Source organism: Paecilomyces variotii (genome assembly GCF_004022145.1).
Source record: "Paecilomyces variotii strain CBS 101075 chromosome Unknown C8Q69scaffold_13, whole genome shotgun sequence".
NCBI classification, from domain to species: Eukaryota; Fungi; Ascomycota; class Eurotiomycetes; order Eurotiales; family Thermoascaceae; genus Paecilomyces; species Paecilomyces variotii.
Genome location: NW_021167152.1, coordinates 282,005 through 309,766, shown reverse-complemented (window position 1 = coordinate 309,766; position 27,762 = coordinate 282,005). Strand labels below are relative to the sequence as shown.

Sequence of the window (27,762 nt, the reverse complement as noted above, 5' to 3'; positions counted from 1 at the left end):
TACGGGTAAAATAATAGTATGATTCATGCTATCCATCATTTGTTTGAATTGTACTTGCTTGGAAAGAGCTGTATCAACCCTCATTTTGTGCGGTTGAAAAATTATGAAGACTACCCATTCCTCGCCAATGTTGCTCTTCTCCATTCTTTGCTATCCCATCAATGTAATTATTTCCAGGTGATATACCAGAATTTGGGAGAGCACCCCAAGCTCCGCCACCAGGAGTGTGGATAAACAATTGCTCTCCGCGTCGCAGTTTGATAATACCTTTCCCTCCAACGTTAACCCACCTATCCCTCCCATCAGGTAGCTTCAGTAGAGCCAGATTCCTACCGCTCTTCCCAGGGCCACCACCGGCCATTCCGTATGGTCGATGAACTCGTCTTTCGGTGCTCAGAGAGAAAGTTATCGGCGCCCGAGCCTCGAATCCACGAATGGCCCCGTCGCCGCCTGGGTGTAGACCTTCTCCGCCAGATCCATGTCTCAGTGAAAATTGTTTCACAAGGATGGGATATCGCTTCTCCAAGATCTCACAGTCACTGACACGGGTATTGGTCATATGCTTCATCCTGTGTTAGCCTGGGATCAGAGGGATATCCATAGTTCCATACTTACCGTGTGTACTCCTGAAACTCCACGCCAGGTCGCTCCCGCACCACTACCCCCACAAAGGGTCTCTCCATACATAAACGTGAAGCCTGCGAAAGGCTCGCCAGGTTCGGCTTTCTCACCTCCGTACATCTGTACACTATTCATGCAACCTTGGCTGGCAGCACATGCCCCGAAAGCTTTGAAAACAACGTCGGTCAGCCTCTGGCTCGTCAGAGTGTTACCGGTGTAAACTGCAGCACCGGAAGATGGAGAGAGGACTGTGTTCTCCGGTATGATAATATTTACTGGCTGAAGGCATCCCTGGTTTAGTGGGATTTCTTCATTTATCATTGCTCTCAGGGCGTAGATGATCGCCGAGTAGACCAGACTGGAAGGCGCATTGCGATTTCCGTACGTCTCTGGCCCCGTTCCTGTGAAATCAAAATCTGCGCTTCCGTTGGCGGCGTCGATGCGGACTTCAAGATGAATTTCGGTCCCATCGTCGAGATAATCAACCGCTTTCAGAGAATCCGGATGTGTCATTGCGACCCTCTTCAAATAACGTCGGACAGCGAGCTCGGCAGTACCCTGTATAGCTGCCATGTAGGACTGTACAACTTTTGTCCCATATGCTGCGAAAAGCTCCTGGATGAGAAGCGAACCGCGCTGGTTTGCGGCGATTTGTGCCTTGAGGTCTGAGAGGTTGTCATTTATGCTGTTGGATCCCACGCACCCTTCGTATTGTGCTGGATCATGGACCAATATTTTCGTGATTCCTGGAGCTATCAGCCCTGGTCATCAGAGTAATGGGGATTATGAAATGCAAATACCTTCTTCGTCGAACTTTCCCTCTGAGGCGAGTTTAAATGACTTTATTCGCGCCCCCTCTTGTTCCAAAAAAATGCAGTTCGGATTCCCGGATATGCCACCTAAGCCACCGATATCTCGGTGATGTCCTCGAGAGGCAGTATAGAAAATGATATCTTTCCCTTTCTCATCGAACACGGGAGAGACAACGGTTATGTCTGGAAGGTGCGTCCCACCAGCTTCTATAAGCCAGTCAGTTAGAATCATATGTTGCCTGTCTCCAGGAAATTTGGAATAAAATGCATACCAGGATGATTGGTCACCAGGACATCTCCAGGTTTCAGTTTTCCTAGGTTGACCTCGTGTTGATATTTCACTGCATTCTGCATGCTACCCAGATGCACAGGAACATGAGGCGCATTTGCTACAAGGCCTCCGTCAGGCCCAAAAATAGCACAACTGAAGTCTAAACGTTCCTTAATATTAAGACTGACACTCGTCTTCTGTAATGTTCTGCCCATCTGTTCTGCAATGCTCATGAAACGATGACCGAAGACTGAAAGCTGCACTGGATCTATAGCATCGGCGGAGACTTCTTTTGGAGTAGGTACACCGACATCGATCACTACGTGTTTGTCAAGGATAATAGAAGTCGCACCAGGCACAACGATAATTGTCTGCGTTTTGTCAAGTATTATTGCTGGCCCCTGCATATTGGATCTTGTGTCAGTAGATATCGACTTCAACATTTCGAAACCATGGTCTGTACTAACTGCAACTGCCACTCCACTTGGGAGCTTATCCAGCATATACACTGGGCTTTGAACCCACCCGGTCTCTTCAAAATAGACAGTTGCTGTATTTTCTGCATCTGTAATGTTTGCATCCCTCGAATGCTTCTTTGCTGCCCGCAGTTGACCGACGAAGTGTACATTCTGAATGGATGTGCCGTCATTCGCGACCCCTCTGACTCTAAGATCATCAACAAGAATCGGTCTTCCAGGTACGGTGAAAGTGAACTCTCTCAGATGATTTGCGAGGAAAGATTGTTCGAAATCACCATTTTCTGGCTCCATAATCATCATTGAGGTATCAGTACCCTGATAACGCATATTGAGATATCTTTCATATCGTAGAGATGATTCGTCAAACCCCTCTTCCTTCAATTCTTTTTTTACTTTTGCTTGCAAAGCATCGAGACGTTTACGAATCTTTGACAGGGCCTCTGCACAGTAGACCTCGGAAATCGGTTCGAGTCCCTCATGCACGATCTCCGCCAATGCCATTCCGTAGGCAGACAGAACGGATGAATATTTATGGACAACCACACTATTGATGTTCAAATTGCGTGCTATTGAACATGCATGTTGACCTCCTGCACCCCCGAATACCGCTAAGCGGTGATTGCGCGCATCATAGCCTCTGCCTTCTGTCAGGGAGCGAATGGGACGACACATCCCTTCGTTTGCAACCTCAATGAAGCTGTGATTTATTATTAGAAACCGGAAGAATCTGACGGAATGCTGGATATCCATACCCTACTGCCACTTGTTCCGGCGTCAAGTGTTTCCCAGTTTCTTCGTTTATTTCCTTCGTGAGATTCTGAAATTGCTCTGCCACGATACCATAGTCAAGAGCTTGATCTTCATTCGGGCCGAATATCTTAGGAAAGAACTCTGGAAGCAGTCTCCCCAGAAAGAGGTTGGCATCCGTCACAGTTAGTGGACCGCCCTTGCGATAGCATGATGGACCTGGATGAGCCCCTGCACTTTCTGGACCAACTTTGAAAAGTCCATTTTTCCAAAAGAGAATCGAACCTCCTCCCGCAGCCACAGTGTTTATGTCGAGTTGCGGAGATTGGATTGTAACTCCGGCTGTTGTTGTTTCGAACACATGTTCTAACTGTCCTGCATATCGGGAAACATCTGTGCTAGTACCGCCCATATCAATTCCAATGACAGGTGTCCCATCTTCCGGGTCATAGCTTGTTTTTGCATACCCAACAACTCCACCTGCTGGTCCTGAAAGGATAGCACGTAGGCCTGAGAACCTCCTGAAGTCTGCAAGGCCACCGTCAGATTGCATAAATTGACACTTGGTCTTCCCGGGTTGTTGAAAACCCCCTTCGAAACCCTTGGTGAAGCCATCAATGTATCGCTTTACTGTTGGTGTAAGGTATGCATCGGCTGTCGCTGACATGCCCCTCGGGACGAGCCGGATCATGGGCGCGACTTGGGATGAGAGAGAGATGTGCGTAAAGCCAATCTCTTTAGCGATTTCTGCAATGCGTAGCTCATGCTGGGGATAAGTATAAGAATGCGCAAGGCACACAGAGATTGATCGAAAGTCTTCATTATATAATTGGAGAAGAGAGCGTGTTACTTCTCCCTCGTCTATGTATAAGAAAAAGAAAAAAAAAGCGCGTTAGATAGTATATCTAAGAAAGAGGCTGACTACACTCACTGAGAGGTTTAAGTATTCTCACAACATCTCCACTGAGTCCATGCACAGTTGTCCCCGCATCTTTATCTTCTGCAAGAGGGACGTCGATAGTGACTCGTTCGTCAATCTCAATACACTTGGCGTATAGGACATCAGGTTTTTTGATATCGAGATCAAAGAGCTTAGGGCGCGTCTGATGTCCGATTTTGAGCAATTCCCCGAATCCTTTTGTGATTAGCAAAGCGCTCCTTTCTCCCTTTCGCTCTAGCAAAGCATTTGTTGCTACGGTCGTTCCCATGCGAATAGAAGCTGTGAGTTAACTCATCAGTAGACGAAAAGGCATCAGCCGTAGGGGGACGGATTATTGACCTATATTGGAAGTATCGAGTTTGCATCCACGAGGGATAGGTTCACCTGTAGCAATCTCTAGAATCCGACGAATTCCCTCTGTGGGTGCATCGTCGTAGTTAGTAGGATCAACGGAAAGGAGTTTGACAACTATGTCCTCTTTTCCTGGAACTATTCCTATGCAGTCGCAAAAAGTACCACCTCGATCTGTCAATCAAAATCACGATTTGTCAGAAAACATTGGCGATTCCGGGAAAGACTATATTAAGAACACAGGATGTTACCTATATAGATACGGAGCTTGGTCTGATCGGCTCCTGTGATGTGCGGCATGATTCCAGAGGAAATTATATTATCTTGACATCCAAATGAACACTCTGGTTCATACAGTCAATAGGAGCGAGGATATACGATTTATATCTCGAGCCTTTTGTCGGAATTGGACGACCTGTGTCCCTATCTGCTCTTCGGCTCATCTCCGACAAGGAGGATATCACTTCGTAGGATCGTCACTAGCTACAAAAAGATCGACCTTCCCTGGAAGACACAGATAGGGATGTAACCCAGAACGGACTTTCCTCCGATCGATCATGTGGGAGGGTGCGGTATGTGCCGACCAGCTCGAGATAAATTCGACGGGAAAATGGTAATAGGGACAGGGATACCTGCGCCCTTATCTTAATGATATCGTAGACCATGCGAGTCGGTTATAGCCGATATTGGCTCATGTATCTACAAAACACGATATTCCTACAGAAAATAGTTCGATTTCGAGACGATGTCACTGTTAGGCATAAAATTTAAATATATATAGCTTCAGCAATCTAGATTCCTATAACTAGATACAGACATCTGGTTCTCCCTTATTGGCTCTTGAGCAATGGGTTCTACACATGACCGAAAGGATGTTATGCCACTTGCTACTCCCTTCATTTCCCATCTGGACGGTGGCTTTTTCGACAGAAACGACCGCGATGTCGATGTCGCAGCGAAGATATTGGCTGCAGCACGAGACGAAAGACCTGTCACTGAAGAAGAGATGGAAGCAGTGAGACGAAAGATCGACTGGCATATGGTTCCGATGCTATTCGTTTGTTACCAGTTATCGGGCTGGGATAAAGTTATGTGAGTATCTAGATCTGAAATTGACCTGGTGTAGAATATCCTTACTGAGCAAGACAATGGATAGTGTCGGGACTGCTGCTATATATGGACTAAAAGAGGACCTTGGATTGACCGGCTACCAATATAGCTGGGTAGGATCTATTATGTACATCGGTATGACATGTCAGAATTATGATAGCACAGTTCGTGTATCTGGTGCTAACTTACTGGATTAGCATTCCTCATTGGTATATTCCCAACACTATGGCTCCTCCAACGCCTTCCGACTGGAAAGTATTTGGCCGTAAACATTTTTCTCTGGGGAGTAGTAGAAATGTGTCATGCAGCATGTACTAACCCTGCGGGTATCCTTGTTTGTCGCTTTTTCCTGGGTCTGTTTCAATGCTGTGATCTTCCAGCAATGATAATTATCGCCACTATGTGGTGGAAAAAGTCCGAGCAACCGGTCAGAAACGCCATCATATGCTCTGTAACTTCATCCATCGGAAACGGATTGATCTCATTTGGGTTTGGCCACCTTAGACACAGCGCAATCGCAGTGTGGAAGTATATATTCCTTTCAGTTGGTGCATTTACCGTGCTGTATGGCGCGCTGATGTTCTTCGTACTACCGGACAGCCCTGCAGATGCTAAATGGCTTTCAGACAGGGAAAAGGTGGTAGCTGTGGAGAGACTAAGGGATGAGAAGCTGGGGATGGAAAACAAGACATGGAAGTGGCCCCAGGCATACGAGGCCGTTACAGACTGGAAGAACTGGATTCTGTGGTTCTTCTTCATTTCTGTCAATATCCCAAATGGGGGTCTCATCGCGGTATGTTGAACGCAGAGTACGTTCTCATATGGTGAGAGGACTGACAATATTCTAGTTCAGTACAATAATTATCAATAGCCTTGGATTTAGCGCTTTGGACTCTTCTTTGATGACCATCCCTACAGGTAAGTTTCTTCGTTCTCGTTCCACTTGCGTACGAAACTTATAAGATTTAGGAGTCATATCGACTATCAGCGGTATTTTCTTCAGCTACTTCGTGGGAAGAACCCGAAAATACCGCTCCTTGGTCACTGTTTCGAGTTTGATCATCCCGTTAGTCGGGACTATCGTCGTTTATGGTATCTCTCTCGACATTGCATACCATTATAATTCATCAAACCTCAACTGGAATCATGCTGATAGATATAAAAATAAAGTACTCCCGAGAAGCAATGCCGCTGGCCAACTAGTTGGGCTTTATATGCTCTACGTTTACTGGGCACCATACGTCTGTGGTCTTGCCATGTTCCAGGCAAATACAGCAGGTCACACGAAGAAGACAACCGTAAACGCAATGGACTACGTCGCATATGCTGTCGGTAATATTATTGGTAAAGCCTTCTTTATAGTTCCATGTGATATGCAAGACCTTCAACTGATTTCTTTTTTAGGACCCCAGACCTTCCTCGAAGACCAAGCACCGAAGTATATTGGAGCGACAGTCGCAATGCTGCTGTGCTACGCAGTATGCATAGTCCTTGCTCTAGCTTACGGTATCGTATGCAGAATGCAAAATGCGAAGAGAGAAAAATCATGCGCGTCCATATCAGAAGACGCTATTGATGAGCATTCAGCGGATTTCTTGGATTTTACAGACAAGCAGAATGTAACGTTTAGGTATACAACTTAAGTGTGGGAATTGGAAGGTCGTGTGGCAGTATCTATCTCAATAACATATAAGAATCTTCGATTCGCTCCCATGATTCCGACTCGTTTTATAAGGGCTACGTAATGTCTGCGAGGCAGTAATAACATAGAGTTGGTTCTGTAGTCCATAATAATTTATCACCGGTTATATAGATCGCAGGAACATATAAAGACTACAGAAACACTAGTGTGATGTTCAAGAGGTCAGGACAGACGTTGCTTTAGTGCCATTCAATATTCGACATGATGAGATCAGACTTTTCAGCAGACGCTGGACAGGAACCTTGTAGTGTGATCTATTATTGGGCGTCGTCCTTTAGTTCTGGCGACATCCCTCAATTCTTTCCATAATACACTCCACCGATTTTATTTTCGCTATCCCCATTGATAAGATGTGAGTCGGAATACTTATATAAGGATAGGATATTATATTTCCTCAGCAAGTAACTAGCAAGATCCATTTATTACTGAGACAAGACAACTAACTACTATCCATATCCATAAACAGACAGCATTATATATAGCCTTTCCAAACTACTAGAAACTAACAGGCCCATTTCATATTCTATGTAGTTACATCCAACAAGTCATAACTAAGCCCATCTCCAGTGCGACAACATTCCTAAGCCCAATCATCAACAAAACCTTCTGTAAATCCGGGGAAACAGGGGATGGACACCGTGACGTAGATAAAGTCTGTAGATCGCGAGCACTTTTACGGAGTATTTATTCCAGGGAAAAAAACAAGATTCCGTTCCCAGGAGGCTGGTAACTTACGCTTAGAACCAGGTTAGGGATCGGATCCCTTACATGTATGGTACCCGCAATCCCGCGTCTAATCTCGATGGTCTTTTGGATAGAGGGTCAAAATTAGATAGATGTGGAATGTTTGTACCCACTGCGCGATCTTTGGAGCGCGGATAAGAATGGGTACGGCGTGGAAGATCAGGATCGTATTTCGGTACACCCACTATTTAGAGCATGTCGAGTCAAGGAAAGAAAAATAGGAGTGCTATATCTTTTGCCTTCAATATCAGCGCATTTTTATTCAGATAATGACAGCTAGGATATCTACAATCTGGAATTCGATTTTGGGGCACGTGCTCACAACTAGTCAGAAACAAAGGACAGGGATAATCGGATTCAACCCTTGACGGGCACGATGCGCGGGGCAGTAATGGTCGTGTGATCGGTCTACTGCATATTATCCCTACTACGCGTGTGATAAGATAAGAGGGGATGGTATGGGCAAGCCAGATGGAGGTTGGTGTAGTCAGTCTCATCCGAAGTAAGACCTGTAAAGGGGGAAAACACTTGATACTTATCGTACAGCGACATCGGATGAACACCGTGGGGCGGGGGAACAGGGATGACCTGGGCGGTACCTGGGACGATGCCACTAGATCGGATGAGACGGGAACAGGTACTTGAACGTTCGGATAAAAATCAAAAAAAGGAAATTATTCTAGTAAATTAATGGAGGTATCTAGTTGTCAACGCTTGAATATATGGAAGAGATCCCGAACAGAACAAAACGCCATCTTCTCAACGCCTTTCCCTGTAATATGCCGCTACCGATGATAGGAAAGCTTGAGATGAGGCATGGGCGTCTCTCAACCTGGGAATGAAAGAAAACTGCAGATGCCAACCCATGAGCAAAACCTGATGAGGGACAGGTGGTATCTGCGGAACGACATGGAGTTATTGTATGCATGCCCGATCCGTATGCGCCTCCCGCTATGCAATTGAAATGGAAACATCGCCCATGGACTAACTGTCGAGAATTACCGACCGAGGACGCAACGGTAGCTGCGAAATAACTACTGACCACCCCTCTGGACGTGAGGACCTGCGGAGTAGCATCAGTTAAGAGCTCTCCTCTTCGTCCTCACTGTCGAAGTTCATTTCCTCATCAGAGTCGCTGCCGCCAAACACATCGTCGTCGTCGCTGTCAGCCCAGAAGTCGAGATCATCCGTCTTCTCGACGGGACGCTTCATGGTAGATTCGTGGGTCGGCATGACGAAGCCCTCCGGGATGTCCTTCTTAGACGCCTCCACGTTCTCCCTCACGATCTCCTTGTATTTCTCGGGCTCACGCCGCAACATCACTCCGGCATCCACGTTCGCCGGCGAAGACACTTCTGCATCATCCAGGAGCGACAAGATGGATATCAGCACCGACTCCACCCGCTGCGCTGGCGACCACCGTTCTGCGGCCAATTCACCCGACATTTCATCCTCACCTGGAGCATGAAGGATCGATATGCACAGCTTGCCGTCCTCGTAGATGTTCGGGTGGTAAAGGGGGCGCAGGAACCGGAATTCTAGAGTTACCCTTGTCAGCGTGCGACCTCACCGGTTGATCCTAGAGCGTAGTTCCTTACCTGGTGGTGAGTACGGGTAGTTGTTGGGAAAAGTCATCTTGGCTTTGAAGTAACCGCCATAGTACAGAGAATCCGGGTTGAGGACAATAAGTCCAATGTTCCAGTTGAAGATGTCATCCTCGTTCAACTAATAACCCCGCCGTGTTAGCATAACCGACTCTTTGTGTTCCTCGAAGTTCCTAACAGGAGGGATAGACATGACGGACCTCAATATTGACCCATTTCTCTTGTGCCAAAGACTTATACTCGTTCATGAGTATCCGTTCAGCCATGGCTGCTCCGCACGTATTCTAGTTCCCCGCTGCGTGGCTGACCAGGGAGCGGAATGTGACCGATTCAGGCACAGACTTCCGTTGAGACCAACGGCTGGTACGAATTATTTGCCCTGACAGCAGCACAGTAGCCCTCGAAGTGGCTGGGAGAACAGAATGGGGGGGGGGGGAAGTGGGAAGTGTTGCAGTGAGTGAATGCGTTAGTGGCGATAGGAACGCAGCTATGTTATCTTAGAAAAGCCCGGATGGGCAGGAGGCCCTTATTTAGTGGCGATGGGGGGTGGAGCGGTGAGAGTCACGGACAAAGGGCTTAGCAGATCATCCGGCCCTTTCTTTCACCGTTCATTAATCAATAATAATAATTAATACCTTTTGCAACCAGATGATGAACAGGACAAATCATCATTATTTCTCCCCAACAACTGAACCATCGGGAACCCACAGAGCCTCCGCTCCTATTGAGATGTATGCTCTCTGCAGACTTTGCTCCCATCGGTCGCCACCGCTGAGTAGAGACTTTCTCTTGCCGGGAGCGTTGCAGAGTACGGAGTATTATTTTTAGTCGCGCAAGCCTCCATTACTGTATGTGGACTCCGACCAGATGAACCATTAAACGGCCCGTTCCCACCCGAAGACCTCAAAGGAAGAATGTCTTGCGCCATTGACGTGACGGGGCCTTGCGTCGGACGATTGCTCTTGAAACCCTCATTGCAAAATACTCGTAGGTAGTCGATGGCATCACGGGGGATAGAACGCCCTGCAAAAGAAGACGAAGAGAGTCGGTTTGAGTCGTTATCGCCTATCATCAACGACACGCCCTCAGCTCTAGTCTAGCCCAACATCGATCGTCCTTCCAACGGGTCCCCTTGATGCCAGAGTCGTAGTGTACAGTACTTAGCGTCGCTAAGCGAAGTCTCTGGCTGGGGGAACTTTTTGTACTGACGGCGTCTCCGGCTTCCCCGGTCGACTGATAGAGCATAGAGGATTAGTAGTGGTGGGGTAGTTGTTAGCTAGCAGGTTCTGCTGCTCAGCCAGAAACGCCCTGGAGAATGTATGTATGTACTTAAACTATCTATCGGAGATCCATAGAGTCATAGTTAGTCTCGCGCGGTCTGGAGCAGAACCATTGCCCTTGGGAGCAAATACAGTCATAATAGGTATCAACCTGTCCTTTTCTCTGGTAGACTAGCATAGAGCTAGCATTATTAGCAGATACGGGATCGTAGAATCCTACTGCGGACCCCTTCATAGCGGTGGAGTTGAGAAAGAAAAAAAAGAGAGACACAGTTGGGTCGCTCGTGACGCCCTTCGGTTGCCCGTCGATCCTGCTTGTAGTCTCGACCTTGGCCGCTCCATTATTCCTGCGCGTCACTCCAACTTCTCCCCCATCGTTTCTCTTCTTTTCACACCATCCAATCCCAACAGGTGCGATTTTCAACTGCTCGATCGTCGTGCGGTTGATCAGACTGACGCTCCGCGACTCCTCCACAGTCCTGCCATGCCAGTTCTGTCCGGGGTGTCCGTTGCGGAAGGTAGTTGGCAATAACGCCGCTTACTGGTTGAGACGGTCTTCACTGGAGGGTCTGTAACACCAACGACTCGATGCCAGAGGAGTAGCTGGGAAAACTTCAATTTCCTGCTCGTACTCTGTCGCCATCTGTGTTGCCCGCAATGGTATCGCAATGTCATGGCCCCGTCTGGGTCATTGACGACCTTAGCCGTTGCTTTCAGCGCAAGTAAGTGACCTCATCCTGCATCTTTGCGTCGCATAAGAACCAAGGGAGCTCTAACATCTAATGGCAGCTATCTGCAAACTATCTTTCCTTTGACGGCCTGCGGAATCTCCTTATTTTTCCTTCTCGCCCAGTTCGTGTACCGCCGTTTTTCGTCATCGAAAGGGTTCGCATACACACCAATCGCAAACGGTGCAGTCCCAGAGACCAGCCATGATGGTGAGGAGGAGGAACCGGTGCTGCGGAAGGCGGAGCGAGACTCGGATGTACACTACGAATTGGATCGTCCGCGGGGAGAGCTGACCTTCGTGGCTTTGGAAGCGATCGCTTTGACCGGAGAAGTCGCCATCAGCATCGCAGCTCTTAGTACTCATGGGTGGGGACGTCATGGCACCGTGCCAGCCATAGCCAGACTGGTCTCATGGTCTTATTTGTTATTTTTGGTCTCGCTGAGGTTTTTGCTCTCCGCGCTGAATCTTCGTTCATTCCCAAGGATCTGGAACCATACCGCCATCCTCTACGGCATCCAGTGGCTCTTGACCGTCAGCGTGTTCCGATCGGCCATTATCCATCCGCTGTCCAAACGCGCAGTTATCCTTACATCTACAGAGTTCGCTCTATCAACAGTTTTATTGTTAATCGCCTTGACCACGCGAAGAGGAAACAAGAGTGTTTTGGTTCAATATGAAGATGGACTCGAGCCGCCAAGGGATCCGAGGGCGAGCTTGCTCTCGCTGGCTACCTTTTCATGGCTGGACCCGCTCGTGCTGAAGGGATACAGGAGGGCGCTGGAACTCGAGGACGTATGGAACCTGACAGTTGGGCAGCAGGCGGCTACGGTACTCGAAGACTTCCGTCGTGCCGGGAGGACAACAGCACTTGTCTGGAGACTGTTAGCCTACTTCCGCAGAATGCTATTGCTGCAAGGAGCGTGGACGATATTCTCCAACCTGTTCACATTTATGCCGACTCTGCTTTTGAAGGCGATCCTTGAATACGTGGAAGATCCACGCTCGACCCCACGCAATGCGGCTTGGCTCTACGCCATTCTGCTCTTCTGCTCGGGTGCTGTACAAGGTACGGCCGACGGACAGGCTCTCTGGATCGGGCGAAAGCTGGGTGTGAAGCTGCGAGCGATCATTATCGGTGAGATCTATTCCAAAGCGCTGCGCCGGAAGGCGGGTGTGTCCCCTGACGCGCCGCAGAAGAAGGAAAATGAGCCACAAAAGTTGAAGAAAAAGATCCTCTCTTTTGGGCGAAAGAAGAAAGCCGATGTCAAGACGGATAGTGAACTTGTGAAGAAGGCCGAAGACGTCGCGCAAGCCAACGTGGGGACTATCATCAACCTGATGGCGATCGATTCTTTCAAGGTCAGTGAGGTAGGCGCTTACCTGCACTTCTTGTGGGCTAGTGTCCCCGTACAGGTTATTATGGCGGTGGTTCTGTTGTATCGGATCCTCGGGTTTAGCTCCTTCGCCGGCATCGCATTGATGGTCCTGATTCTTCCCGTAAACGTCTACATCGCGCGCATGTTCAGACAGGTCCAGAATAAGATCTTGGCGAGTACGGATGCCCGAATTCACTCCACCAACGAAGTCCTCCAGAACATACGAATCATCAAGTACTTCGCCTGGGAGCAACGGTTCGAGGATATCGTCAACGAGAAGAGGAGAGCGGAACTCAAGGCCCTACGCCGACGTTACATTATTTGGTCTATTGCTGCGACTGTATGGTACGGGACACCAATCCTGATCACATTCACCTCATTCTTCCTCTACACCGTTGTCGAAAAGAAGCGCTTGACTCCGTCGATTGCTTTCCCGGCTCTGTCGATGTTCTCCCTGCTTCGTGTCCCATTGGATCAGCTCGCCGATATGGTCGCCCACGTGCAGGAATCCAAGGTCTCGATTGACAGAGTAGAGAAATATCTCAATGAGGACGAAACTGAAAAGTACGACCAGCTCCGTGACAGTGTGGAAGGGCCGCCTAAGATCGCCTTGGAACGAGCCACGCTAACCTGGGCCGCTCCGAAGAAAGACTCCCATGACCGCTCGGGTGAGAACATCGCAGACTCTTTCCGTTTGATCAACCTGGATGTTTCTTTCCAAATTGGAAAGCTCAACGTGATTGCGGGCCCAACTGGATCAGGGAAGACATCACTACTGATGGCTCTGTTGGGAGAGATGAATCTCATCGAAGGAAAGGTCTATCTGCCAGGTGGTGGTCGCAGTCGCGCAGAGATCCCGTTAGACCCCGAGACATTGCTCACAGAGAGTGTTGCGTATTGTGCTCAGGAACCGTGGTTGGTCAATGACACTATTAAAGAGAACATTGTTTTCGCGTCACCTTTCGACAAGCGACGCTACAATTCTGTGATCAAAGCATGTGCCCTCGAACGTGATCTTTCTATTCTAGATGCTGGAGACCAGACGCTCGTCGGTGAGAAGGGAATCAGTCTCTCTGGCGGACAGAAGCAGAGGATATCATTAGCTCGTGCCATGTATAGTAGAGCCAGGCACCTTCTTCTAGACGATTGTCTGAGTGCTGTCGACTCTCACACCGCTAAACACATATTCCAGGAGGCAATAATGGGGCCACTGATGTTCAACCGGACTTGCGTGCTCGTTACGCACAATGTTGCCTTGACTGCCCCCCAAGCTGATCATGTTGTTGTTCTTGATAACGGCAGAATCTCGGTGCAGGGTCCACCGGATGAAGTGGCAGCCTCCGGAGCTCTCGGAGAAGACCTTCTCAAGTCAAGGCCAACTTCAAGAGGCGGCTCTCATCTGTCATCGCGGGTCCCGTCCAATCTTGAGGAGCAGTTAGAGCATGCCAATGGTGAACACGAACCGAATGGTGATGCAGATGGTACAGCAAATGGCTCAGCATCGAAGGCAGGAAAGTCTGCTTTGACGGAGTCGAAGGCTGTTGGCAGTGTCAAGATGTCAACAATTAAGATGTATCTTGACTCCATGGGCCCCTGGTATTTCTGGATTATCGCTGTCGCCGTCTTCTGTGCCCAGCAGCTCGGCTCTGTGTCCACCAATATCTGGATCAGACAGTGGGCGAACGCGTACCACAATGAGAAGGCCGAGCCGGATGCTGCTGGCACATATGCCGCCGTTGCGAACTTCAAGTTCCCGTCTTTCATCTCTGGGAGTGTGCCACGAACAACGTCATGGGGTGCACACCAGCTCAATATGAATTCTAACGGCTCAACTGATGGCAATGTTAACGTCTCGTACTACCTTGGGGTCTATGCACTTCTGGGTATCGCATACGTGATCATCTCCATGACTAGGGAGGCCGTCCTGTTCTGGGGTTCGTTGCATGCATCGTGGAAGATACATGGGCGTCTCCTCAAGGCTGTTCTTCACGCTAAGTTCCGATTCTTCGATTCTACACCCTTGGGCCAACTGATGAATCGATTTTCAAAGGACGTGGAGGCCGTGGATCAGGAGGTCGCCCCTGTCGCAATCGGCATGCTTCACTGCATGGCCTCAGTGATCATGATTGTGATCCTCATTTCCGTCATCACGCCGGGGTTTCTGATAGCAGGCATCTTTATCACTATGGTATATGCAGCGCTTGGAGCGGTCTACTTAAACTCCTCCCGGGATTTGAAGAGACTTGAATCGGTGCAACGGAGCCCTCTGTACCAACAGTTTGGCGAGACTCTGCATGGAATTGTCACTATTCGTGCATACGGGGATGAACAACGTTTCATTCTGGACAACCATCGCCGTATAAATTCATACAATCGTCCTCACCTGTATCTATGGGCTTGCAACCGTTGGCTCGCATACCGCGTTGACATGACAGGTGCCCTGGTCTCTTTCTTCTCAGCGACATTTGTGATCCTGAGTGTCGGCAAGATTGACGCAGGAGCGGCTGGTCTGTCACTGACATACGCCGTTACCTTCACGGAGAATATACTTTGGCTCGTCCGACTTTATGCAGAAGCTCAGCAGAACATGAACTCGGTTGAACGTGTTAAGGAATACCTCGAGGTGGACCAAGAGGCAGACGCGGTCATTCCTGACTCCCGTCCACCACCTGGCTGGCCGACTAGGGGTTCTCTGCAGTTCATTGACTACACTACGCGGTACAGACCAGACCTTGACCCGGTGCTCAAAAACGTCACTTTCACGGTCCAGGCAGGCGAAAAGGTGGGGATCGTTGGTCGCACTGGCGCTGGTAAGAGTTCTCTTGCTCTTGCTCTTTTCCGCGGTCTTGAAGCCGAGAAAGGGCAAATTATCATCGATGATGTGGATATTGGGAAGATCGGCCTGCAGGATCTGCGCGAGGCAATCACCATTGTCCCTCAAGATCCCACTCTTTTCACGGGAACCATCCGTAGCAATCTTGATCCCTTCGGTCTGTTCACGGACGAGCAGATTCTCACGGCGTTACGCCGGGTGCACCTGCTCGGCTCTGATACATCAGGGTCAGCAACACCGACGACCAGCAATTTGTCCGAGGCCGAGACCGCCTCTCCTACACCCAACGGAAGTGACGGTACTGCTGCTGTGTTTCAAGACAATAAGAACATATTCCGCAACCTGGAGACCCCGGTGTCAGAGTCTGGTTCTAACCTCTCTCAAGGCCAGCGTCAGCTGCTTTGCATGGCCCGAGCTCTTCTGAAGAACCCGCGGATTTTGATGATGGACGAAGCAACAGCGTCCATCGATTATGCCACCGATGCCAAGATTCAAGAAACTCTTCGAGAACTAAAGGACAGCACTATCATTACCATCGCTCATCGTCTACAGACGATCATTGATTATGATAAAGTACTCGTGTTGGACCATGGTGAGGTCGTCGAGTTCGATCACCCGTGGACGTTGATCAGCAAGGAAGGAGGTAGCTTCCGTGGCATGTGTGAAAACAGTGGTAACATGGATGTCCTTCTGGACGGTGCAAAGAAGGCCTGGGATCAGAAGAGGCTTGTTGATGATTCTTAGATGCACTGCATATTCCCTGAATATACCGTACCATCGTTTATACGCGTCTACGCCTGCTGCGTCTGTGTGCGGGTACGATGACCTTTTAGTTTCATGACGTTCTTCGTTTCCTTTTTGAATGTCTATTTCTGGGAGGCTGTTTGATTTTTAGCTTGTTATTCCTAGCCGCCCATTGGCGCACCCTCGGACGCTTGGTCGATTCATGTCTAATCTTTTTCCAACTCTAGCAGGGACGTTGTTTGAGGCCAGTATACTTCCCGGCTTTATCACCGGAACTTTCGCCACCGCCAGACATGTCTTATATAGATTGATAGACCAGAGCTGATAAGGGAAAAGTCAATAGTAATGAGAGTTCCATTCTTCTAACCATGACATCCCTACGGATTTGCTATGATATTGACCCCTATGCCCATTCTCTTCGGCCATTTCACCCCTCGATAGTATTTACCGCTCGCCGAATCATGCACACATAGATAAGATTTCATCAAATCTTCCCTTTAACCAAAAACTTCTTCGGCAGCGGCACATATCTCGCACGCAAATACTCAGCCACATTCTTCCCCAAAATATCATATGTACTCGTACTATTCACACCACGATCCAAATGTCCATTTAACACGAAATGAACACCGCGCAGGCCAGGAAACTCAACCCGTTCAATTCGACTCCCTGGTTTATACTCCGCTCCCAATAGCTCCTGGATCCGGCGAACCGTTAGAAAACTACAAAGCCAGGTATATTCTTCGTCGTCTCGGGCCCAGAAGCCGACGTTGGCGTTGGAGCCTTTATCGCCGGAGCGGGCGTGGACGATCCATCCGATTGGACCTGGGATTGTCTCGCCGAAGCTGCTTATGTCGGGGGGGTTGAGGGGGTCGTGGCTTTTTTGTTCTGGTGGGTAGGTTTGTGTGAGAGGAGGGGGTGGGATAGGGTGTGGTTGTCCGTTGATGTGGACTGTGTGGTTTAGTTTGTTCTGTGGGATGAGTGTAACGTGGTATTCACTGTATGGTTGGGGGAGTGCGGATGCGAGGGACTTTGATAATGAGATAGATGTTAGCATTGTCTGTGGGATGAATGAGTGAAAGGGTTTAGTTTAGTTTAGAGAGGTGTGTGTGTGTGTGTGTGTTCATACCGGTTGCATTGTTGCTCCGGGATATCTAGAATGTAGTTCATCAGTATTGACTTCGAATGCTATAGACTAAGTAAGTAAGGGCCGGGACTCACGAGCACATGATCACATTCAGTATTGGCTGCAAGAAGAACTCTGGCGATAGAGCTTCTCTCGACGCAGCTTGTGCAAATACTCTAAAATCGACTGTAGCCGCATTCTGTGAGTCTGGGTTTTCGGGACACACGCCATAGGTATCGAACTTGAGCAGAGAGATACGCGATATGGCTTCTTGTCCTAGACTGGTCAAGATATTGGCTTTGAGCAGCTCTCCCTTTTCAGCAATGTCTAGGCCAACTAATGACCAGTGGATTTCGGCTTTGTATCGTCGTTTCCCGGTAAGGCCGACCTTTGTCGTTGGTGGAGGTGGTAGGGCACCAATTCCCTGGACGCGGACTTGATCGAGGCCGAGTTGTGTTAGGGATATATTGTCAAGTCGGGCTGTGACGTCTGAGTTGAAGTAGCTTTTTCCATAGGTTAGAAATTGGATTGGGAATGTTTCTTCTGTTAGGGCAAGTATTCATACAGAGGGCCTTGGATCTCGTAGAGAAGCTGTGCCGTGACGGTATCTGTAGTTACGTGTCCCCCTGTTTTTGCCAATTTAGTGATGATGATATCTCCATCATGGCTGATTTCCGCGATGGGGAAGCCTAGGTTTCCTAGACCTGGAACAGACTTGAAGCCTGAGAAGTTCCCCCCCGTCACGTAAGTGGAACATTCGATCAGATGGCCGGCCACAAGGCTAGAAGCGAGTTGCTGATGCTGATCGCGCGTCCATCCATGCCACCAGTTTGCCGCTCCTACTACAAGACTGGCGTCTGCGACACGGCCACAAATGACAATATCGGCACCTTGACGAAGCCCCTCGGAGATCCCAGCAGCTCCCAAGTAAGCCTGGGCGTAGACGATGTCCTCTGGTAGGGACCGGAGAGGTTCATGTGTCTCGAGACTGTAGAGCACCGGCTCTCCGCGTCTCAGGCCATCGCGAATCTGGTCGATAACTTCGTCCCCAGTGACCCAGGCTGTGTTGAGACTCAGGCCTTGTTTCTGAACGACCTCAGATACTGCGACGGAGAGAGCCTCTGGATCACTAGCGCCAGCGTTCACAACTACCTTGATTCCCTTTCGGGCGATTGTCGGTAGGGAGCTCGCAATAGATGGTAGGAATGACTTTTCATATCCAGGATCTCCCTGCCCGTCGTCTGTGGGGACCAGTTAACATCGTTTCTCGAGTTGTGGAGTTGCAGTAGGTCTATTTACTTACCTGTTCGGCCCAACTTGCGAAAAGCAGCAGAGACCATATTCCCCTCAGACATCCAGTCACCAATGATGACATCAATTTGCTCTTCAGCTTCTGCTGCCATTTTGAATCCATGACGCCGGTCCAGCACAGAGCCGCTTACTCCCTAGCGTAATATGGTCAGAATGTCGTGGCAATGAAATACAGAGGGGAGTTCATCGACGAACACATATTCTCACGGGTCGCTTCACGATCGACGCGGACATTCTGGAGGTTCAAAATCTATGTCGTTCGGTATAAGTTGAATATCCGGGCTTGTTTTCGACCGCGTCTTTAGTTTTTTTGTTTGAAATTGATAGCTGTATTGAACTTGTAGCATTTAGTTATAGGACTGTGAATGTTGTTGATCTCAATTGAGTTACTTGTTACCCCATGTGAGTACGCGGACCTCGGTTGCCCGCACGGAAGGATAGCCTCGGAGAGCGTACATACCTGTATTAACTGCGAGTCGACTCTCACTATATACAATATATCAAATCCCCAATATCTTGGAAACCTGGTCATCACTGATTTCCGATCCAGCAAAGTCATCGAAGCTCGATTCCGCAACAGGGAATATGTGGCTTGCTATAAACTTAGCCCCCTCTTCAGCGCAGGTCATCTTGTTCTTAAATGCACATTCAGACTCCAAAACGGCCCATCCGCTATAGCTGTTCTTTATCAGTCTTGTGAAAATGCCTCTGAAATCTACCTGGCCATCTCCGAGAGCCCTGAACCGACCGGCTCGTTCTGTCCAGGAACTGAATCCACCATAGACACCTTGGCGTGCGTCTGGCAGAAACTCTGCGTCCTTGACATGGAAGATTTTGATGCGGTCGTGATACAAATCGAGAAAGCCAAGGTAATCGAGCTGCTGCAGTACGAAATGGCTAGGGTCGTAAAGGATACAGGCTCGTCGATGCCCACCAACTGCTGCGAGGAATCGCTCGAAAGAGACTCCATCATGGAGGTCCTCTCCCGGGTGGATTTCATAGCAGAGATCAACGCCCGCTTCATCGAACGCATCAAGGATCGGCTTCCAGCGAGCCGCAAGTTCGCTGAACCCTTTCTCAACCAATGCCTCCGGCCGCTGTGGCCAGGGATACATATATGGCCATAAGAGTGATCCGCTGAATGTGGCATGAGCTGTCAATCCGAGGTTTTTGGAAGCCTTGGCTGCTGAAAAGAGAATCTTTCGAGCCCACTCTTCCCGTCGCGGGGGGTTTCCGCGGACATCCTGTGGTGCAAAACCATCGAATAGGATATCATAAGCCGGATGAACAGCGATCAGCTGCCCTTGAAGATGTGTGGATAGCTCTGTCAACTGGATGTTGTGGTGTTTGAGTGTGGCTAACAAATCGTTGCAGTATGCCTGGTCGTTTGCGGCTTTCTCGATATCAATCAACCTGTCGTCGACGGGGATCTGTATTCCTTTGAATCCGAGACTTGCTGCCCATTGAGCAATTCCGTCTAGGCTATTGAATGGTGCTTCATCTGAGAGGTATTGCGCCACAAAGATGGCGGGGCCGTTGATTTTCCCGAAGTTGGGCATGGCGGAAGCGGAGATGCTGGAAAAAGCAGAGAGCCGGAAACCAGGCAGAGTGAGTTAGCTGAGAAGAGGGAGAAGCCTCAGAATTATATATCGTTCAAACATACAGTATATGTATGTATGTGCTTTGAATTTAGGCCATAGTTACACGTGGTTATCGCAGTCTGTATTTCTAATACTGTGGGGCTTCCTTTCTTATCTCAGACTTCCCCGCTTGATGTTGTGTAGAGAGAGTGTTTTCATTGTTATGTCGTCCTTGCTGGTGATGTGTAAAGTGAAGTGATCTAGATATAACTCTAAGAAATGGTGTAGCGACAGTTTCTCTTTCGCCTCGAGGGGTGGCTTGCGCACAAAAAGCGAACTTATGGTTACTGCTTCTCTGGGATCGATCTACTCCTGGCCGCTCAAAGGAGCGATGTTGCTATCCTAGCCGAGTCAATCCTCTCTAGCTACTTTGATGTCGTGGATGTGTATATCGGACCGATTAAGATTCTGTCTTATTTCTGCAGAGAACATGCAGCTAACAAATACACTCAAGCATTTCTACTGGGATGGCAGAACCTTTCTTGCAAACTCTTCCAGTTTACCGACGAGTCCCTCCGTCCAGCTGAGATACGGTGCGTGACCAGATGGTGCATAATACATGGTAAAGGGGGGTGTGCCTTTCTGGTTCTGCAGGGCCACCATGCCCTCCTGATATTCTGGGGAAAGAGTCTGGTCTTTCTCAAGAACGAGGTATGCGCAGGGAACAGTTGCATAGGCGTTGTTTGTGAGGCGCACAGGCATCACAGCCCCCGCCGTCAAGGTTGCAGCCCATTTCTTTGCAGACTCTTCGTCAAGGTCATTGAAAAAATACTGGCGCGCATCTGTGACTGTGCCCAGGCCATCAAGACCGTGCTTCTGCAATAAGCGCACAGAACCATTAGCATTGATCAAAAAGGAACGACACTGGAACAGAGACTCACATGGAATCTCATGAATGGCGGAGCGACGACGGGGCGATCCTTGGGTTGGAAGAAGCTATGCACCGATTCTCCAACGGGGATGATAAACGCGCCCATATAGAAAATCCCAACCACGCCGCCTTGTTTTCCTTCAGCTTTGCGAGTGGTTGCTTGTAATTCTGGCTTGGCCGCCTCAGTAGCCACCCAGCCGCCAGACGAGTGGCCAACTAGCAATACCCATTTGCCCTCCTCGTCGATCAACTTTTTCAGAAGTTCGACGATAACCTCTGCATCGTCGGCTTCGGTGGGATAGCCTCCCTCGGGAGGCCCCCGGTCGAAATCGGGATTATTGACATCGCCAACATTGAGCTTGCTGAGGTCGCTGGATGGACGCTGCGGACAGTAGGCCTCGATGCCGCGGGCCCTTATTGCCTGGAGGAAGGCCTCATAGGGGGCAGGCGTGTGGTACGATCCATGGCAGACGACCACAGCCAGATTCGCAAGAGAACTGTCCATGATAATGTCAAGCAACCGGTCGACAACCAACTCGATTTGACTGGTCTGAATGTAGGTGTGCCACTGACAAGGGAGAAAGACACTGGCGCGGGGAGGGGAGCTCAATATATGAGTTTCATTCACCCAGTCCCTGCGCCTTCCTGCTTCCTGCAACGCTGACCTTGAACTAGTTCAGAACAAAGGACCGAGCCTTGGAGGGGCAGACTAGAGTTCGTCTGGTTTGTGCGATGGTTATTAATGGTCAATAGTCAATGATTTGCACCGGGAGGTCTATCTGTCGAGGCAGAAGGGCATGGCCTGGATACAGACAAAGAACTTCACCCCATGCATGTGGCTCCTGTGACTATCAGAAGCACTCGAGGCTTGTGAGGGGTTCTGATCTGATGTCCTGACACTTGGCCCACCTGGCAAGAAACTAAGCAGGGATTCAAATTCAAAATCTCACTCCGCATGCAGACACAGTTTGGGGCTGAATTATGGAGGAGAAACAGTTCCTGTCATCAAACCCACAGAAACACATCACAGCGTCAGGTTGCTCTATGTGAGTCATTGGCCCCCACACTCGCTGAAGTCTCAGTCAGTTCGTCTCGACGAGTACACAATTGATCCAACGCATGGGCCATACTCTATATAGACGACTCAAAGACCAACTAGCCAGGATGTGGACTCGATTATGGGCGGCGCCTACTGCTATCAGATTCGCATATTGCTACAGACTGGGACAGGATCTGTCTCTGATTGTTGGAACCAGCACAGTATAGTATATACAACACAAGAGCAGGGGTGAAAAAAAGAAAGACAGAAAAAAAGAAAAAGAATCATTCCCATTTTTACACGCTATACTGAACTTCTTGGGATTTCCATTGTCAGCGGCTGTAGGTCTATGCTCGAGACATCCAAGTCCCTTGTCACGACTATTTCACAGGGACCTCGCCCGCCTCCCGGCTTACCCGGCTCAATGTGCGCGCCTGGGCCTATCTTGTTTGGGCCTTGCATCCCAGGTGATTTGATCGCAAAATCGTCGTCAAACGAGAACTCGCCCGGTGGAATAGGTCGGTCGCGGCGGCGTTTTGATCCAATGGTTGGGGGTGCGTCGTCGTATCGCGGTAAACTCTTGTCATTTTTGCGTCGGAATAGTACTGACCCAAAGGTCGGAACACAAGCAACAAGGATCCCCGCGGTCATCTCGGCGATGACAAGAATCGAGCTGTCCCGCGCACAATACGTGAGATCGTCAGAAGGGCAGACCTTGGTCTGAATCGCCCGGCCAAGGTTGATGCCCGCCGTTCTGTATCGCTTGGGATTAATCCAGACGGTCCATCGTGCGAGTAGGACAGCAAAGAATACGTACATAATTCCTAGCGCGAAGGTGCCCGTGACGCCCAACTTCTTGCGGTTTGCCATGTGCAGGCGCCATACCATGGGCAATGGCAAGGAGACGACCCACAAGTCGATTCCCATGTTAAACCCAGCTGATGCATATTCAGTTAAGACGACCTCTCCACAAACACCATGGATCGTTCGGTCCCAGTTATAGGAAATAGGCCGGCACAGAAGCGCGATGGTAAAAACGGTGGCTACCCAATAGAGGAAAACTACAGTGCCGGTCCCCATCGCGACCCAGTAGAAGGTAGTTATTTGGAAGATTTCAACGTAGAGCGCAATAATGGCCAAACGGAAGGTAGCCACCGCGATCGCCCAGAGCCATTCTGACACAAAGAATATCTGAAATGTCAGCAAGTAAGCCGGCTAATGTGATACACGAGATGATGACTTACTTTGAGGGCAACTGTCAACTTGTCAAGCGGCATATCCGAGACATGGTCGCCATACCCGCCCTCAACAGCTCCTGTGGATGGTCAACAAAGCCTACTACCAGAAAACATGATGGAGAGTCATACCGACGATAACGTCAATTACATATCCTGTCAAGCAGAACTACAACCGTCAAGGCGTCAGTAACGATTTGGAGACCGGAATCGTCCTGGGAAACCTACCAGTGATAGAAAAACGAGATAGTCATGGACTTTGAAGGGCTTTTTGCGAATGTGACTAGAAATGATGCGAAGAATGACAGCGGTTGCGGCCAGGACGAGCAGCACCAGGCTGGCAACAATCAGTGCTGGTCCACGCGAGCCCATGTACGCCATGGTTGCTCTCTTCTTCCTAGACAGAACCTTGCTCCCCGTTTCGAATGAACATGATTCCAGAAAGTCGACACCATATTATCAGAGATATATCTGTCCGTGAAATGATAATCAAGGTGATCGACTGGGAAAGCGCAGAGTGTTGGGGGCCTGAGTATGCAGTCTGTACACTATGTACAACATCAACTGTGCATAACGGCCCCCACGTAACATCCGGGAATACATGACATTACGTCTCATATCCATGTCAACAGCAGTGTATGCAGCATGCATACACTACGGTTGCACTAGCAATTGATGCTTGAGTGTTGGTCGGAAAGAAGAGATGATGTCTTTAGTTTGGGGGCCATATGCACCCTGCGGCAATCTGCATTAAGAACCCCGGATCAGGAACTATTCTCTGTTTATCTGATGTGCAGAAGCCGATAGCGCAACTTGAGAGCTTAACACCCCTTACCTTTTCGAGTTTCCATTGCGAACATACCGCCGCCATGACCCGGAGCAGATGTATACCAGGAAACCCTGGCGGTTAGTAGGCATTCTATTCTGCGAGTGACGGGGCATATTTAGGAACTGTTGCACCTTCACGGGAGTCTAAGTTCTTATCCATCAACTATACCATCCGCATCTATTCGTTGACTGGTCCCTGAGTTATCCACCATGTCCGACTCGTACGTGGAAGTCATGAGTCGTCACCAAGCTGAAGCTTCTAGACTCGATCAGCAGTTTGATCTGCTCACCAAGTGAGTTCCGTCGGAGGCAGGCCAAATTTCTTCATCGTTACTGATTAGCAACGAGCACAGAAACCTGAGTTACCTTGTGCATCCTGAAATCGCCCAGCGGCTGCCCCCAAATCCTCGGATCGCCGATGTGGGCACTGGCACGGGGATCTTCCTCCACATGTTAGCGCCCGTTTATTCATCCGCCACGCTAGATGGATATGATCTTTCGCCAGCCCTATTCTATCCTCCCTCTAGCCGCCCACCTAACGTCAACCTATCTACCCTGGATGCTCGGCAGCCCGTGCCTCCGGCATTACGTGGCACTTATGACTTAGTGCATGTTCGCTTGATAGCAGCTGGTCTGCAGCCAGATGAATGGAGCAGCGTAGTACAGAACTTGGCACAGCTTTTGAAGCCTGGGGGTGCGATGCAGTGGGAGGAGTGCAATTTCATTGGAGTCCAACACTATCGTGGCCAGCCGGAATCGACAGTCGCAGCGGCACGCTTCATGGGACGTTTGTTCCGGGATGGCCTGCAGACTCGGTTCTCACACGGCTGGTCTACTCTGCCGCAGGATATGAAGGCCGCTGGATTGGAGCAGGTGCAGGAGGACATTGTCAGCTCGGATCGACTCCCGGAAACGCGTAAAGCCCTGACAGCAAACGGAATGACTGCGATATTCTCGTGGGCACGACTCATGGCCTCGAAGGGCGCTCCCGGCGCCTTGAGCTCAGAACGGCTGGACGAACTGGAGCGTCAAGCAGAGGCAGATATCCAGTCGGGTTGCTACGTGAGGTTTGACATTCATGTCTCGTGGGGATTCCTTCCAAATCCGTAAACAAGGAGATCTTCTATACTCAAACTCTGTCATTATAATGCAAGAACCAAGAAACAATCATATTTTATCAAAATTCCTATTCCCGGAAATAGCTATTGAACAAGACCTTTACTTTCTTCATTTCCAACAGGCAAAGTATCCATCCTTCGTGGCACAAAAATGAGATGGAATCGTCCAGGCCGAGCGGTAAGCTGATCCTTCATATCTCTTTCGACTGCTTCTCCACTACCTTCACCGGGAGCAAACTCGATACGATACCGAGCGATCAGGTTGGCAGCAACAAGCCGGATCTGTGCGATGGCGAGGTGTTTTCCGACACAGCTCGTGTGACCTAGTGTTGTTGTTATTAAGAGTTGTTTCGAGGGGGTCATACAAAAGAAGAAGGGAATGAAGAGAATGCGTACCGACTCCAAAGGGAGCAAATGCACGTCTGTCCTTGATCAGTTCTGGCCGACTATACCATCGCTCAGGAATAAAATCATTCGGTTGCTCATAAGCACACTCAACTATTCCAGACAATTAGTCATACAATCTTTGTTCGAAGCAAGCTTCACTCACGTCTTCCAATCGTATAGCGTGGGGCGCAGATTTTAGTATTCCCAGGAATAAAGGTGTTTTCAACGGTGATACCTTCAGGGGGCGTTACTCGAGAACTGAATGTAAGCACCGCTGGCAGAAGGCGCATTGCCTCGTTGATAGTGCCGTTGAGATGCGGCAAGGCCGCCAAGGCATTTGGATCTTCGTGGTCGACGGACATGATCTCCAAGTTGATCTTCTCAACATGCTCTGGATAGCGTGCCAGGAAATAAAACAATATAGAGAGACTGGGGGCAGTTGTGTCACTATCATAGATAAATCAGCTGCTAGCTTTGCTTCAAGTGATCTGTGAGAAGATACTGACCTTCCAGCCACGACGAGAGTGGCAGTATCACCACTAAGCCAGCGATGTCGATTACTATCATGTTCGCGGGTTAAATGATCCTCGATAAACCACGACGCGATATCTTTGCTCTCAACCTTCCGTTTCATCCGTCGTTCCATACACTTGTCACAGAAGGCCAACATTTGGAACCAGTCTCGTACTCTCCAAAGACCAGGAATGAATGCGAACCCCAGCCGTGGAATCCAAATTGCCGGGCTCAAGGGCCCCAATAATGCGAGAGCAGAACGCAGCATGACAATGTTCTGGTGCCAAGCCTTGTTCTTCATCATACCGAAATCTTCACTAAAGGCAAAATCTCCCATGGAATCGAAGGCAAACCAGTACATCAGCTTGTTGATATCCACTGGTCGGGAGTTCTGGGACATAACTAGACTTTCTAGAGTATGAACCTTTTCCCGAACTCTTTCATAGTATTCCATGAGAGCTTGACTCTTTGTGTCAGTACAGGCGTGGTTTTGGCTACTTAGTTACTTAGTCGGGCTGAACACGACTCACCTTTCCTGCTTAATGCCCGCTCCCACAACTTGCGGCGCGAGCTGTGCAGTTTTCGGTCCCGAGTAAAGATAGATGAAATCCGTGGATAGAGAAGATCATACCAGTCGGACCGAGTGTTCTGGTTTCCGGGTCCATCCATCGCCTGGTAGGCTACTGGATGGAAAATTGTGATTTCTGCAGGACCTGTGCTAAGTTTTTAATATCGAAGTTTTATTGAACACTCGACAAATACCATACTCACCTGTACGCACGAAGGTTCCGTAGCTCTTATGCCATTCATCCAAGACATGATGGCCGCGGGAATCACGGCACTTCCAGACGTGCCATAGTTTGGTCAATGCTACTAGTCGTGGACCTGGAAAGTGCCTTAAAGGATGGAAAAATAGACGATAAATCGAGATACTTGAGAGGAGAGAGGCAAGATATAGACAGACGAGAACAGTGGCAGACAAGAGCCCATTCTGTTCGTCTTTCGATATCTCGGTTGTATATATGAATATACCAATAAGAAAATGGACAATGACGACGGCCGGCGCTCTCAAATGCCATTCTCCGTGTATGAAAACAACTTGATGTGCGAGCACACCTAGGGCGGCTGCAAGTACATTATTTCGCAACATTTTTTTCGTACAGTAACTATGGGAACATTAAGATGGATGGTGAGGAGCTCTCTGCTGGTAGAATCTCTAGATATATCGCGGCAATTTTGAGACATTCAACAATCTCTGTCCAATCAGGGCCCCAAAAAACAAGAGCATAAATATTAGGCTTAGGCTCAATAGCTCATACATTCACATTGGAACCTGACTCGTCGATCCTA

General features: G+C 49.1%; 10 protein-coding genes across 10 annotated transcripts; 3 read left to right on the top strand and 7 right to left on the bottom strand.

Moving 5' to 3' along the window:
• Positions 1-73: 73 nt before the first annotated feature.
• C8Q69DRAFT_488474 (Hydantoinase B/oxoprolinase-domain-containing protein) lies at positions 74-4,521 on the bottom strand (the record flags this gene model as incomplete). Its single annotated transcript, XM_028632051.1, has 9 exons — positions 74-562; positions 616-1,367; positions 1,422-1,640; positions 1,706-2,105; positions 2,172-2,880; positions 2,936-3,791; positions 3,862-4,149; positions 4,210-4,395; positions 4,473-4,521. The coding sequence occupies 9 exons, from the start codon at positions 4,519-4,521 to the stop codon at positions 74-76; spliced, it is 3,948 nt and encodes a 1,315-aa protein (XP_028482020.1).
• A 577-nt stretch (positions 4,522-5,098) lies between these two features.
• C8Q69DRAFT_437613 (putative allantoate permease) lies at positions 5,099-6,974 on the top strand (the record flags this gene model as incomplete). Its single annotated transcript, XM_028628581.1, has 7 exons — positions 5,099-5,313; positions 5,378-5,466; positions 5,529-6,124; positions 6,180-6,249; positions 6,301-6,423; positions 6,502-6,675; positions 6,736-6,974. 7 exons carry the CDS (start codon positions 5,099-5,101, stop codon positions 6,972-6,974), a joined length of 1,506 nt encoding a protein of 501 aa, XP_028482019.1.
• Positions 6,975-8,857: 1,883 nt separating this feature from the next.
• C8Q69DRAFT_407753 (ubiquitin-conjugating enzyme/RWD-like protein) lies at positions 8,858-9,502 on the bottom strand (the record flags this gene model as incomplete). Its single annotated transcript, XM_028628166.1, has 2 exons — positions 8,858-9,315; positions 9,376-9,502. Coding segments are annotated over 2 exons (585 nt in total), but the record flags the coding sequence as incomplete, so codon positions are not given.
• Positions 9,503-11,318: 1,816 nt separating this feature from the next.
• On the top strand, positions 11,319-16,344 carry C8Q69DRAFT_407830 (ATP-dependent bile acid permease; the record flags this gene model as incomplete). Its single annotated transcript, XM_028628168.1, has 2 exons — positions 11,319-11,383; positions 11,451-16,344. 2 exons carry the CDS (start codon positions 11,319-11,321, stop codon positions 16,342-16,344), a joined length of 4,959 nt encoding a protein of 1,652 aa, XP_028482017.1.
• A 242-nt stretch (positions 16,345-16,586) lies between these two features.
• On the bottom strand, positions 16,587-19,148 carry C8Q69DRAFT_95473 (hypothetical protein). Its single transcript, XM_028634214.1, has 6 exons — positions 18,977-19,148; positions 18,774-18,915; positions 18,036-18,711; positions 17,566-17,973; positions 17,474-17,498; positions 16,587-17,374 (listed from the first exon to the last, which is right to left on the bottom strand). The coding sequence occupies exons 1-6, from the start codon at positions 19,013-19,015 to the stop codon at positions 16,829-16,831; spliced, it is 1,836 nt and encodes a 611-aa protein (XP_028482016.1). The 5' UTR covers positions 19,016-19,148; the 3' UTR covers positions 16,587-16,828.
• C8Q69DRAFT_96047 (xylose isomerase-like protein) lies at positions 19,098-20,610 on the bottom strand. Its single transcript, XM_028634217.1, has 2 exons — positions 19,242-20,610; positions 19,098-19,140 (listed from the first exon to the last, which is right to left on the bottom strand). Exon 1 carries the CDS (start codon positions 20,338-20,340, stop codon positions 19,282-19,284), a length of 1,059 nt encoding a protein of 352 aa, XP_028482015.1. The 5' UTR covers positions 20,341-20,610; the 3' UTR covers positions 19,098-19,140; positions 19,242-19,281.
• On the bottom strand, positions 20,611-22,183 carry C8Q69DRAFT_96057 (Alpha/beta hydrolase fold-1). The gene is made up of 2 exons (XM_028634218.1): positions 21,303-22,183; positions 20,611-21,237 (listed from the first exon to the last, which is right to left on the bottom strand). Exons 1-2 carry the CDS (start codon positions 21,795-21,797, stop codon positions 20,881-20,883), a joined length of 852 nt encoding a protein of 283 aa, XP_028482014.1. The 5' UTR covers positions 21,798-22,183; the 3' UTR covers positions 20,611-20,880.
• Positions 22,184-22,518: 335 nt separating this feature from the next.
• Positions 22,519-23,757, bottom strand: C8Q69DRAFT_95544 (hypothetical protein). The gene is made up of 4 exons (XM_028634215.1): positions 23,699-23,757; positions 23,576-23,646; positions 23,418-23,522; positions 22,519-23,342 (listed from the first exon to the last, which is right to left on the bottom strand). Exons 2-4 carry the CDS (start codon positions 23,606-23,608, stop codon positions 22,635-22,637), a joined length of 846 nt encoding a protein of 281 aa, XP_028482013.1. The 5' UTR covers positions 23,609-23,646; positions 23,699-23,757; the 3' UTR covers positions 22,519-22,634.
• A 569-nt stretch (positions 23,758-24,326) lies between these two features.
• Positions 24,327-25,550, top strand: C8Q69DRAFT_95617 (S-adenosyl-L-methionine-dependent methyltransferase). The gene is made up of 2 exons (XM_028634216.1): positions 24,327-24,687; positions 24,748-25,550. The coding sequence occupies exons 1-2, from the start codon at positions 24,605-24,607 to the stop codon at positions 25,502-25,504; spliced, it is 840 nt and encodes a 279-aa protein (XP_028482012.1). The 5' UTR covers positions 24,327-24,604; the 3' UTR covers positions 25,505-25,550.
• A 10-nt stretch (positions 25,551-25,560) lies between these two features.
• Positions 25,561-27,653, bottom strand: C8Q69DRAFT_478920 (cytochrome P450). Its single transcript, XM_028631409.1, has 6 exons — positions 27,184-27,653; positions 26,943-27,125; positions 26,406-26,871; positions 26,063-26,346; positions 25,909-26,010; positions 25,561-25,835 (listed from the first exon to the last, which is right to left on the bottom strand). Exons 1-6 carry the CDS (start codon positions 27,560-27,562, stop codon positions 25,597-25,599), a joined length of 1,653 nt encoding a protein of 550 aa, XP_028482011.1. The 5' UTR covers positions 27,563-27,653; the 3' UTR covers positions 25,561-25,596.
• Positions 27,654-27,762: the final 109 nt, after the last annotated feature.

Excerpts from the sequence above, each read along its gene's own strand:
- C8Q69DRAFT_95473 (XM_028634214.1), bottom strand. The coding sequence starts at position 19,015 with ATGTCCGCGTCGATCGTGAAGCGACCCGTGAGAATATGT. Across the intron at positions 18,916-18,976 it reads AGCGACCCGTGAGAATATGT|GGAGTAAGCGGCTCTGTGCT; the intron begins GTTCGTCGATGA and ends ATATTACGCTAG. Across the intron at positions 18,712-18,773 it reads TCGCAAGTTGGGCCGAACAG|ACGACGGGCAGGGAGATCCT; the intron begins GTAAGTAAATAG and ends TGGTCCCCACAG.
- C8Q69DRAFT_96047 (XM_028634217.1), bottom strand. The coding sequence starts at position 20,340 with ATGCCCAACTTCGGGAAAATCAACGGCCCCGCCATCTTTGTGGCGCAA.
- C8Q69DRAFT_96057 (XM_028634218.1), bottom strand. The coding sequence starts at position 21,797 with ATGGACAGTTCTCTTGCGAATCTGGCTGTGGTCGTCTGCCATGGATCG. Across the intron at positions 21,238-21,302 it reads CGCCATTCATGAGATTCCAT|AAGCACGGTCTTGATGGCCT; the intron begins GTGAGTCTCTGT and ends CGCTTATTGCAG.
- C8Q69DRAFT_95544 (XM_028634215.1), bottom strand. The coding sequence starts at position 23,608 with ATGCCGCTTGACAAGTTGACAGTTGCCCTCAAA. Across the intron at positions 23,523-23,575 it reads AGTTGACAGTTGCCCTCAAA|ATATTCTTTGTGTCAGAATG; the intron begins GTAAGTCATCAT and ends CTGACATTTCAG. Across the intron at positions 23,343-23,417 it reads AAATAACTACCTTCTACTGG|CCTATTTCCTATAACTGGGA; the intron begins GTCGCGATGGGG and ends CTTCTGTGCCGG.
- C8Q69DRAFT_95617 (XM_028634216.1), top strand. The coding sequence starts at position 24,605 with ATGTCCGACTCGTACGTGGAAGTCATGAGTCGTCACCAAGCTGAAGCT. Across the intron at positions 24,688-24,747 it reads CAGTTTGATCTGCTCACCAA|AAACCTGAGTTACCTTGTGC; the intron begins GTGAGTTCCGTC and ends CAACGAGCACAG.
- C8Q69DRAFT_478920 (XM_028631409.1), bottom strand. The coding sequence starts at position 27,562 with ATGTTGCGAAATAATGTACTTGCAGCCGCCCTAGGTGTGCTCGCACAT. Across the intron at positions 26,347-26,405 it reads ACTCTCGTCGTGGCTGGAAG|TGACACAACTGCCCCCAGTC; the intron begins GTCAGTATCTTC and ends TATCTATGATAG. Across the intron at positions 25,836-25,908 it reads ATTTGCTCCCTTTGGAGTCG|GTCACACGAGCTGTGTCGGA; the intron begins GTACGCATTCTC and ends CAACAACACTAG.